The sequence below is a fragment of the Strigops habroptila genome, chromosome 8 (genome assembly GCF_004027225.2).
Source record: "Strigops habroptila isolate Jane chromosome 8, bStrHab1.2.pri, whole genome shotgun sequence".
NCBI classification, from domain to species: domain Eukaryota; kingdom Metazoa; phylum Chordata; class Aves; order Psittaciformes; family Psittacidae; genus Strigops; species Strigops habroptila.
The window spans coordinates 56,699,895-56,711,401 of NC_044284.2; the positions used below are offsets into that span (position 1 = coordinate 56,699,895).

At 43.7% G+C, this 11,507-nt stretch overlaps 1 protein-coding gene across 1 annotated transcript; it reads right to left on the reverse strand.

Moving 5' to 3' along the window:
* Positions 1–6,915: 6,915 nt before the first annotated feature.
* LOC115611951 (cytochrome c oxidase assembly factor 7) lies at positions 6,916–8,880 on the reverse strand. The gene is made up of 3 exons (XM_030495681.1): positions 8,708–8,880; positions 8,488–8,628; positions 6,916–7,508 (listed from the first exon to the last, which is right to left on the reverse strand). Exons 1-3 carry the CDS (start codon positions 8,811–8,813, stop codon positions 7,060–7,062), a joined length of 696 nt encoding a protein of 231 aa, XP_030351541.1. The 5' UTR covers positions 8,814–8,880; the 3' UTR covers positions 6,916–7,059.
* Between the last annotated feature and the right edge of the window lie 2,627 nt (positions 8,881–11,507).

Consider the following 11,507-nt stretch of genomic DNA (forward strand, 5'->3'; position numbering starts at 1 on the left):
AGGCAGGTTTGGGTCCCTGTGGCAGCCAGCATCAGCCTCTCTCAGCCTACCTGACAAGGAAGATAATATCTATTTTCTTTGTACCAACTGCAGAACAAATAAGCAGAACAATGCCATAGAGAAAACATTCCACTTAAGAAGGCAGACAAGATAACTTCCCTGAAGGTAACACAGCAAGACTGCTTGCAGCGTTGACAGCGTCACAGCTTATTTTCTCTTCACGGGTTATTAGTAACACTTGTGCTGAGGTGGCTATTGTGTCTTTCTGGAATAATACTCCATAAATATTATCAGAATAACATTCAAAGGCCAGTTTCCCATTTTAGTGTTTTTTGGCTTGTAAAGAATTGACAAGTCCTTGCCATACTAAATATTGTTTGGAGAATAATCAGTCTGGGCTCCTACTGACATTGTGTGACCTGATATAAGCCAACAGCCTTTCAATGCCTTGTCCTCCTTTCCTGAACTATAGAGATAATCCAGGTTTCCTTCTCAGGAGTTTGCTGAAGAGGTTGTTGCAAAGCAATGAGAGTTTCCTGGGCAGGAAGGAACACGGTGTGCTTCCAGCCACAGGAGAGCTGGAAGGAAACCAGCTCACTTCTTTATGGTGTTTTTTGTGAGAGAGTTAACTGCTCAGACCAGGCCATTAGTGCCAACCGAAGACTGTCAGAATAAGGAACTTCTGACATAAATTCATATTAGCTTCATCTTCAAGTTATGAAATTATATCATGGTCAAACAGTTAACATTTTTCTTTGATGGCTTCCTTTCCCCAACTCCACAGGTAATGGCTCTGTGAGCTGAAAAGCAACTCGGTTTCTTGTGATTCCCTGGGTGAAGTGCACTAAAATGCTGGAGGTGACAAGTATTGGATAAACATGCAGGGTTTTCATCTTCTTTCTTCCTTTTGTTTTACCAGAAGTCTCTCAGTTGCTAAGAAGAACTCTCCAGGGTATGTTTAAAGCACCATGTTTCAGTTTTGCTTAGACAGAATGAAATCTTACCGAGAACTCCCACCATACTCATGAATTGGAGCGTATGTATGCGTTACCATTATGCTGCTCACAAACCCCATCTGAAATCACCACTCCAAAGTGGCCTTGATTTTATAATTCTGTATCACACAAATTTCTTACTACTTGGTCTAGGGGGAAAAAGGATTCCAAGAAAAGACTGCATCACAAAAACATATTACCATATTACAAAGAAGACTGTAGAACAAAGTGTGTATGTAAGAAGTTTAAAACATCATATTTGGAACAAATATACCATTGGTAACTAGTAACCATTGTAACTAGTGTTAGAGTAGAAGCAATAACACCAAATTATGTGATTTAGTCTGAAATTAGTGTAATTAGTGGTTATTGTGTTTGCTTCAAGTGTGAATACTGAAAAATGAAAGCAATGGGGGGCTAGAGATATGCTGAATGAAATTAGACATTGAAAATTTGGGACAGAATTGATCATTAAAGTCTGAAGAGCCCTGGACAAATCTGTTTTGTGTGGATTCTGGGCCATAGTGGTGATAGAGTGTCTGGAAAACCAGAGCAGGATACTGTGTTTGATACGGAAATATGTACTAGGGACTTTGTACAGTCCTGAATCTTAGGCTATGGGTCTCTGGAGTGGGGGTGTCATCATGGGTGCGCACAAATGGCCTAATACCAGGACCTGAACTGAACAGCTGGATGTTACCCCAGCACAAATTATGGCAATAATGATACAACTGGATATACTGCTTATTTTCTAATCTGTTTCTTGCTGTGCCATGAATCCTTTTCCTCCCTCTGCCTTCTTGCTTCACCCCTAAAAAAGCCCAACCTTGAGCAGAACTGTATCATTCTGAGGTCTAGTGGATGAGATGCTGGGGAGCACAACAGAAGGAGGAATTCTTCCTTCTCCATCTACCAAAGGAGAAGAAGAGCTACCTGGGAGAGTTCTCCTCTCACATGATGAAGTGGAAAAATTACCAACAGAGTGAGTATGTTTCCTCACTGAACAAAACGTTTGTACTGTAACAAGGAACACTACTTTGTTTTCTTGGTGTGGTGATCACACACACAAAATCTCCCAGGCGGTCCATCTGGGTGCATGTACAGCTACAGAACTACCTTCACACATACCTTGCAGAGAGGAGTTGTTACTGCCAGCTGCATAAACGGTAAGCAAGCTGCAAACTGCTTTTATTACCATGTAACACAGAAACAGGACAACCAGGACAAGTCTGGTTTTCTGTTTCTACAATGCCATGTGGCTTCAGTACCCGACAGCATCTTTTGTCCAGAATTAATCCAAATGATACTTGACACAACATGATGTGGCGCCAGTGTTCTTTACATCTCAGTACAAAACCAGCACTCCACTGGCCATCTTTTCACAGCTGCAGGAAGCATCCTGCAGCGAATGCTTTCATCATTTAAAGCCATGTATTCCTAAGTCTATTTAATTAATTAGAGATGGTCACCATGCCTTCTGAAGCATACTGCTGCTTTATTAAAGGAGCTTGGCTGTATGCTTAGATCAATACAAATGAAAGAGAAAACACATGGTGGTTTAGGAGCTGTGAAGCTGAGATAAACTCCTTTATTTCTTAAACAGTTCCCTGATCCTAAAGAGATCAACAGGTCTTCCATTTTTTCAAGTAGACTATTATGATCATGTATCAATCACTCTTCCCTTCTGACCTCAGAGGCTTTGGAGGAACAATTTTCTTCCCAAGAGGAAATTTAGCCTTTTAACTTTTTACTTTATCAGGTAAAAAAAAGAGCAGGAAGATACCAGCCTTTTGATAATACCCTCATGATATCAGAATAAGATGGTTTTAAGCCAAGATCTACAGTAAAATGTTCACCTCTTAACGGATTTTGATTACATCCCCTGAACATAATCTCTAGGCTGAGTATCAACTGCTATTAGTAGAGTCCACAGTCTCAGCTAAAGACTGCAATAACCACGTATCATTTATAATACTCTGAAATGAGACTGGCTGGTCTTTTTTTTTTTTGATGCTTTGTCACTTTGGAGGGAAAATAGTCAGGAGAGGGCCTTACCCATCGAATGTGCTGGTTACAGCATCATTGGTATCAGCGTAAAAAAGATACAGGTGTGTCTGCAACAAGCAGCAAACTGTTCAGACAGCCCGAAAACATTTTAAACTGTTTTTGATGGTGTTTTAGTGTAACAAAAGAGCCTTCCTTAATTTGGGTTTGCCTTTTCAACAGGTGGCACAAAATTGGGTGACATTTCATAAATTTACCTGTACTAACACACAGCAGCTTTAATGACAATAGTTCGTTTTATAATATTTAAGCTCTGCAAGTCTCTGAGTTCTCAAGTGCTATGAAGAAGACTCCCCACAACATGCACTTTGTATGTGGCTTTACTTACCTGCACTGTGTATCACTTGTATTGAGGATGTTCCCAGATGCCCATTGTGTAGACTGGAAGTTCTCAGGGGGATCACTGACAAGTGTTATTCCCAGTGGGAGAAAGCTGGCTCTGGTAAGGCAGGTCTGGACTGAGAAACGGAACAAGCCACTTGGAGGCAGGGAGCATTACAAGATCAAAAAGAAGATCAGGGCTTCAAATGTCACCCAATTCTTGACACCTTGAGCCACCTGTAACTGCTGGCTTCTGAACACACGGCTTCCAAACTGCTTTACTATTAGACTGTCACACTGCAGGGGCAGCATTTACTTACCTTCCCCAAGTGAAACAAATGCCCAGAATAGGATCTAGCAAAGAATTAGGCAAAGTGTATTTCTCTAAAAGAGCTTTACCTCCTCAAACTGCCACAAAATATTAACTGTGTTAACAGAAATAGTCTCGCTTTTGTCACCACTGCTGTTTTTTTTCCAGGCTGCTGAAAACAAGAGCTAATGGCCTGACACCCACTGTATCCAAGAATGTTTTTCGTATACTGCCACCTCTCGTTACACTGTGCCACTGGGGTTTTTATTCCAGCAGTAAGCACATCCTTTCCAAGGAGGCTGTTAAAATTGTGGCTGAAGTTGGAAGAACTGCTTTAATTCACACATGCTCTGCCTGAGACAGCATGCAGTGAGATTCTGACAGTTCAATGGTGGCAATAGCCAAACGAGCATGGGTTTTTAATCCCACTTAATTTACTTCATTAGTAAGTTTGTATCTTTATCCAGACCACAGCCAGAGCATTCATGTTCTAAATCAGCAGTGCTTCACATATACTTTTACACACCAAAATGATAAAAGGATCTTGTCAGGGCATGAATAGATTTACATGTATTGCCCTCCTTATTTAGACACCTGTTTCAGAATATATATATTTAGTTACCATTTGTACATATATAAACTATGGATTTGAGCCCAAAATCTCATCAGTTAGCACCTCATTCCCTAAATCTGCACTCTAAACAATAGAACATAATGTTACAGAAGCTGGCAGCCAGGTAAAACAATTTGTGTGTAACTGAATAAGGGGTGATAGCTGTGCATTGGAGAGCAATCCTGAAGCAGTCAGGCACATGGGGCAGTCATACAGTTGGCAAGATGCTAAAGACAACATTCAGGCTAAAGGTATTTAAAACCTGTGTGCATGCCTTGTCTGAAAGGGAATCTCTGGCCTTAGATACTCATCTGTAACTCAGTAGATCTAGGCCAATTCCTAGCTCTCTTATTTTCTCCACAAGCCAGAGCAGCTCTCTTAAACTCTGCCCCTGTAGCTTATCTGCCCAGCAGAGCTAATTAAGTTCCTTTCTCTGCTGCCTTTGTATCTCACACCTATTTCATTTGCAAGATCTATAGGCAAAGATGTTTCTATGTACATACTGCCATACAAGCTCATTGCTGTTTGGCATCTGAACATGACTTCAATGTTTCCAGATCTAAGCTTCACGCTTTCAGGGCCTAAGGCAGCATGTCCCCCCTGGACCTGGAATCGTTGCAGACAGCAAGAGGCACTGTCCAGGACAACCTGCTGCCGGGGTGGACTTCTCACAGTTAAAAAAACTGGCAGTACAAGTGAAGGACAGTACAAGTGTCCAGAGAGAGTAAAATAAACTTGGTTTTAAAGTGAAGTGGTGAGGCTTAAACATCATGTGAAAGCAGCTCAGGGCGGGCTGGAACTGGATGGTCTTCAAGGTTCCTTCCAACCCAAACCTATGTTGGGGTTGTTCTATGATCTTAAAACTGGCTGCTGATACTGTTAAATACACTTGAAGTAGAGTATGTGCAAGAACCTTCTTTCACTTCTCTCTCTCGAGGCTGTCACGCACAAAACAAACATCATACAGCATCAGGGTTTGTTTGTACACCGGATTAATCTTCCGCTCTTCCTCTCAGTTTGCATCTTTGGTGATTTATAGAATCATAGAATAGAATCATAGAATCCTAGAATGGTTTGGGTTGGAAAGGACCTTAAGATCATCTAGTTCCAACCCCCTGCCATGAGAAAGGACACCTCGCACTAAACCATGTCGCCCAAGACTCTGTCCAACCTGGCCTTGAACACTGCCAGGGATGGCGCATTCACAACTTCCTTGGGCAACCCACTCCAGTGCCTCACCACCCTCGCAGTAAAAATTTATTACCTTTACTTATTCAAAATCCACTATAAATGTAAAATTTACATTTTGGATCTAGAAATATTAAAACATGTCAGTTTTTTTAACACGTATTTCCCTCCAAGACACTTGTAGGGAGCTTTGTTAATGCTGCCTTGAAGAGTGCCATTTAGTTGCATGAATCAATTAAAGACAGTTTGAAGCTTTCTCAGCACAGTGAAGCTTCAGTGACAAAGATATTGAAGAACAGCTTTGAAAGAACTAAAGAGAGAATTTCACAACCATTTGGTTTGGGTACGTCAATGGAACACATTAGAGTGTTTAGGAATCTGTAAGTGCTTGTAAACATCAAGCCATCAGCTCTCACAAAGGAACCATCTCACTGCACAGAACAGAATTACTCCTGCACATGTTAGTAAGTTCTGGGCCTTTACTTTTAAGCCACAAGAGGAGGAAGAAAGAGGCAGCTGCTCTTTGTGCCAGCCTGGCATGTTGTGCATTTTTTAAGCTGTAGGTAGCAGAAAACATGCTGCCATGTTCACTATTGTGTGCTCCCTGGAGGAGAAATCAATCCACTATTCACACAGGAGTGCCACTTCCCACATCAGGATGTTTGGGAGTTCACCTACAACTGAGTTGGTGTGCAATGGCATTTTTCACTTGGACATAAAAATTTGGCTTGGGTTCAATGGAATGCTTAATTATTTAGAAATCAAATTATATCCAATAATTCCGTTAACACTGATTTACAATCAAATAAACATTTGCACTAATGGAATAATTGTACTAACAGCCTGTAAACCTTACAAACCAAATTGAGAAATCAAAACTTCTCAGATGAAATGATGACATTAAACATAATCTAATCATCAGCAAGACATCAAATTATTATTGCTGCCTATATCAAGTCTTCTCTTTCTCTCCTAGTTACAAGTGTCATTTTGATGGTAGGAAGACAAAGTATCTAAATCAGCAAGTTTAAATACAGCCTGAGGATAACAAATTTCCCTTTCAGTAAATAAATCCACTCAAGTTTCTCACACCATGCTGGTGCAAAGCAGCCCTAGAGCAGCTCTCCCAAGTGTGTACACTATCAGAATTCCACAGCTACTTGTAAGAGATGGCACTGTTCTGGCTGTCCAAGCTGGGATTGCTTTGCAACTGTCATTTTTGTGTGTGTGTGTGTTAAAACAGGTCCAAACACAACCCTCGATACCAAAGCACTAGACAGGAGAGAGTGCCTTTTGTATTTGAAATCATGGGGAGAACCTTCCAAAAGGCCAGAAGCTTTTGGCTTCCTTAAAGAAGAGGAAGGATCTAAGCAACACAATTAAGAACTTGCGCATTCAGAAACTTAGAAAGGCACAACAGTTAGTCGTATGTTGCATCCACAAAAATACAAGTTTATTTGCATATCCAAATACGGGATATTTATTTAAGTGAAGACTATGCTCACAATTTAACTAACAAGTTCACTTGCCATTTAAAACTGCAGTCTGAGTAACTGCAACTGACCATTTTACTCTCCAAACGTTATAGAACTTGAGGCTTCTTTCTGCTCTTTATGCAACTGTTTTGCCCTGTTTTTCAAATCCTCTGCCTTAGCATCATTCTTCTCAGTGCCATCTCCCAGTTTGTACATTCGACTGGCATTGGCACAAGCCCACGCATGACCCAGCTCACACCCTTTCAGCGAGTACTTCAAAGCATGGTTCATGTCCTTGGGTACCCCAGGTGCCCCTTGGAGATATATTACACTGAGGTTGAAGCAGCTAGGAGCAAAATTGCCATCGCAGGCTTTTGTGTAATAGTCTCTAGCAACAACGGGGTCAGGTTTGTCACCGTTTACTCTCCCATCATGGGCCAACAGCCCAACGCTGTGACACGCATTTACTGACTTCTTCCCACCTTTCTCACATGACTTCATAAAAGACTTGTAAGCAGCTTTCAAATCTGGTTCGAATTCACCTGTAGGCCAAGAAACCAAAAGATTATTTAAGGACACCTAAACCAGATGGGTGCTTTCTGCTTTGCAGCAAGCTTCCCAGTGCTCTTTGGGAAGTAGCTTGAGGTGCTACAGTCAAAATGTAGGACTTCAGAGACACTATCACTGTCTCGGTCGCAAAAGCTTTGCTGATGTCTTTAAGTTTGGAAACCCTCTGCCACTCCCCAGTCATCACAACAGCTTATGCAAACAAAAACACCCACCCAAAGCTCACGGAATGCTCTTTCCACTACTACATATATGGTTTTCTTAATAGCTTACACTAGGCAAAGTATTCTCCTGCCAGTATAGCAACACATCCACTGAGACTGTTACTAGTTTTGAACTGTAGTAAAAATGTCATGTTCCTTGTTAGTATTGCCATTTGGAAGAAGCTTCACGAGTTAAACTGCTTCCATTACTGTTCCAGCAGACATATTTTGGGCAGACTTGGGGCCTACTTATGGTATGCAGACTTTTAAGCAGTGTTACCAGTCTACAAGTTTATTTCTTCCTTACTTTCCCTAAAAAAGCAACAGCCCGAAGAGAGAAGAAATCCAAATTTTAAGAACAGGACACAAGGCAACATTCAGATAAACTTAGTACTTATGCAGACATAATTCTAGTAAAATACACGTGGTTCACCTCAAGTTAATTCTTCAGAAGGAAGCAATTAAGGGTTTTCCACTCTTCCCCACCGCTTTCTACGTGGCCATGAACGCGGCAGGATGGGTAGTTCCTCCTTCAAGGTCAGGAGGAAATGCAGGTGCTCAGCACCTTTGCACAAGAAAAAGCTGTTTCCTCCCGGGCACCAGCCACCCTCCCGGCGCCGCTGCCCGCACTGGGGGCCACCACGGACGGCGTCCTCCGTGCTGCGGGTGGGACACCCGCGACCCCGCAGCACCGCGCCGCCACCGGAGGCGATTGAAGGCCGGCGGTGAGCGGACGCACAACCGAGCCCACCTTTGCCGATGGCCTGGTAGGCGCCCAGCTTGTAGCAGCTCTCGCTGTGCCCGTGCGTCTCGCAGTTGTCGCGCAGCACCCGCCCCGCCGCCACAAAGTCCTTCTTCACGGCGTCCAGGTAGTCGGCAAGGCGCTGGCAGCCTGCAAGGCACCGGAGAGGAGGTTGAGGCTGCCGCCGGCCCCGGGGCGGCGGGCAGGGGGTCACGGCGGCGCCGCTTACCGTCCGGGTCCTTCTCCTTGAAGCACTGGTAACTATACTCAATGTGTATGTTCTCCAGATACCCCCGCACCTCCTCCTCGTCCGCGAAGTTGATGAACCCGGCCATGCCGGAGCTCGGGGCCCGCCGCGCAAGGCCGCCCGCGGCTGCCGAGCCGTCGATACGGCGCCTTCCGCGAGTGCCGAGCGATCGATGCAGCGGCGCCCGCCGCGGCCCGCAGCTCCCCGGTCCCCGTCCCGCACCGGCGGGTACCGACCCTTGGGGTCCCGGACCGGCACGGCTCCGGGGCCGCTCGGCGGTGGCGGATCCCCTGCTCGCCTGCGCTGCCTCATCCCTCCCTCTCGGCACCACCGAACAGTTTTAAGCAGTAACACACTTTCAGCGTTCGACGTCCCGAGTTTTGTCCCGCTGGACGTGTATTGCTGAGGCCTTACTCAGGACAATCAAATCCATAAGTGGAGACGTTACTACATACATATCCATACCCTACACACGGCCTAGAAGCCAGGGCTGCCCAACCAATTCCCCAACTTTCTGCCTGCGCTTTTGTCATGAATTAACAACTAATTAATTTTCAGCTCAGTTTTAGAAGGGGGGAGTTGCTGCTTGTGACTGTTACCCGTGACCGCTCCTTCCTGTGGTACAACGAAACATCTTGCAGGTGCTTTTTGAAGAGATGGAACTCCATGTCCATGAGTGTACCCAAATAGGCAATGCCAGTGTTGTCAAAAACACCCGTAGACAGGTAAGCAATTAACACCACACGACAAACACTAGTTCTCTAGTTACGGGTGAGTTTAAGCCAGACATGATACTAGGATACCTACACAAAATACAGCACACTGTTCAATTCCAGCAGTTTTGAGCACAAACTGAATTTCCTGAGAGTATAGCAGCACGTTAGAAATGTATGTAACAAACTGCTCAGGGTTAAAATAAATTTCAAAGGACATTTGAGTTAAAATGAATTTTGAAGAATATCTGAGAATGCTTTGTCCCAGATTAGTTCAGTAACATAACGCTGGCTTGGCAAGGTTTTGGGGTAAATAAATCCTGCTCATAGGCTCCCATAGAAGAACCCTGGTTGCCGGTCGGACTGGCGGCACCACCTGCTGACGTGCTGCCGGAATTCCAGTTACAACTTCTGATCAAGTATTTCCTTAAAACTTGTCAGACTTTGCAGTATTTGGGCTGGAGTTAACACACATTGTCCACGTGAAGCTAAAATCTGGTTTTCCAAATGCATTGACCAAAACCACTGATGTGTCCATGAGAAGCCAAGAAGATAGATGTAGTTTGGTCCATGCTAAGTGCCATCTGGGAAGTTTTGTGCACACTCCTCTGCTCTGGAGAAGGCCTGTGGAAGATGAGCTGCTTTTGAACCAGCGATACTGTTCTCCTGAAAATCCTGCTGTGAAAGATTTCAATTTGCAGAGGCTCAGTAGAAATTCTTTTGAGTGTGTTGGTTTAAATCCCTGCAGAGTCTGTTCTTGCTGGGATTTTGCCTGTGCAGTTTCTGATGCCGACGTTGAGTTGGTGCCAAGTCAGTGGCACGGCCTCTCCGTACAAGGAGCAAGGTTGGAGTGGGTGAGTGAATTTGTTGATGGGTATGGAAAGAACAGCCTGGGAGCTCCAAAAAACACCGGGATGTGGAAGGAACATGTAATGGACTAAGAATAACAGCGCAAGTCCCTTCCTAATCTGAGCCACTCTCTGTGTCCATAATTATATACATTATTTCTTCTAAGCAGAGTAGATTTTTAAGTAGTTAAATTCAGAACCAGATACTTGTCACATCCTGCACATGTAACATTTTCTCTACATCAACATTCTAATCTGAAGAATTAGGACTGTAACTGAACTTTGTTATGTAGTCCTAAACAGGTAAAATTGATAATATTTGTAGAATATTTTGTCATCTTGTAATGCTGGAAACATAAATGATCCCAGCAATTGTTCCTTAATGTTTATTTACATGTTTTGCTAGCTTGCAAACAGCTACTATTCAAAGCTGCTGCGTGTAGAATCAGCAATTCTTTAAAAGGTTTAACAGTAAACTCTTTATAATGTCATTTTACTTGGACAGGGTAACTGTATCTTTACTTTGTATCCTGAAACAAAAAAGAAAAACAACTGTATTCTTCTTCCTAACAACACATTATAGTATGTATGTATGTTGGGAGACAGGTTTTCATCCCTACTGCTGCATCTGAAACCTGAAATTATTTTGTATTAAAGCTTATGGCAAAGCTCCTCTCTGCAACTTTGAAGCAGGTGGCAAAACCTATTGTCCTGGAGCAGGTTATGATTCCTCTTTCCAGAATAAACTACTTTGTGCAGGAAACATTTAAATTACAGAGGTCAATCTGTGAGCAACAAGCTGACGCTGAACTCCAGGTTGTGAGAGATTGCCCAGAGACAAGGAACTGCTTCAGTCCCCAGCAGCCTCTGCTTGACAGACCTGTTGGTGCTTCGCTCTTGCTTCACCTTAGCATCGTAGAATAGAATCAAGTAGGTTGGAAAAGACCTTTAAGATCATTAAGTCCAACCTTTACCCCAGCACTGCCAAGGCCACCGCTAAACCATGTCATTGAGGGGCTTATCTACACGGTGTGTGAACACTTCCAGGGACAGTGACTCGAGCGCTGCCCTGGGCAGCCTGTTCCAATGCTTGAGCACCCCCTCGGTGAATAAATTATTCCTAGTATCCAACCTAAACCTCTCCTGGCGCAGCTTGCTCCAAGATGAAAGCAACTCGGCATCAGGGAAGGTCTCACACACCCCGTAACACGCGAGGCCAAC

What these genes read in the sequence shown, in the direction of transcription:
- LOC115611951 (XM_030495681.1), bottom strand. Translation starts at nt 8,813, where the DNA reads ATGGCCGGGTTCATCAACTTCGCGGACGAGGAGGAGGTGCGGGGGTAT. An exon ending in CAAGGAGAAGGACCCGGACG is followed by an intron (nt 8,629 to 8,707) that starts GTAAGCGGCGCC and finishes GGTGCCTTGCAG; the next exon opens with GCTGCCAGCGCCTTGCCGAC. An exon ending in CTACCAGGCCATCGGCAAAG is followed by an intron (nt 7,509 to 8,487) that starts GTGGGCTCGGTT and finishes CTTGGCCTACAG; the next exon opens with GTGAATTCGAACCAGATTTG.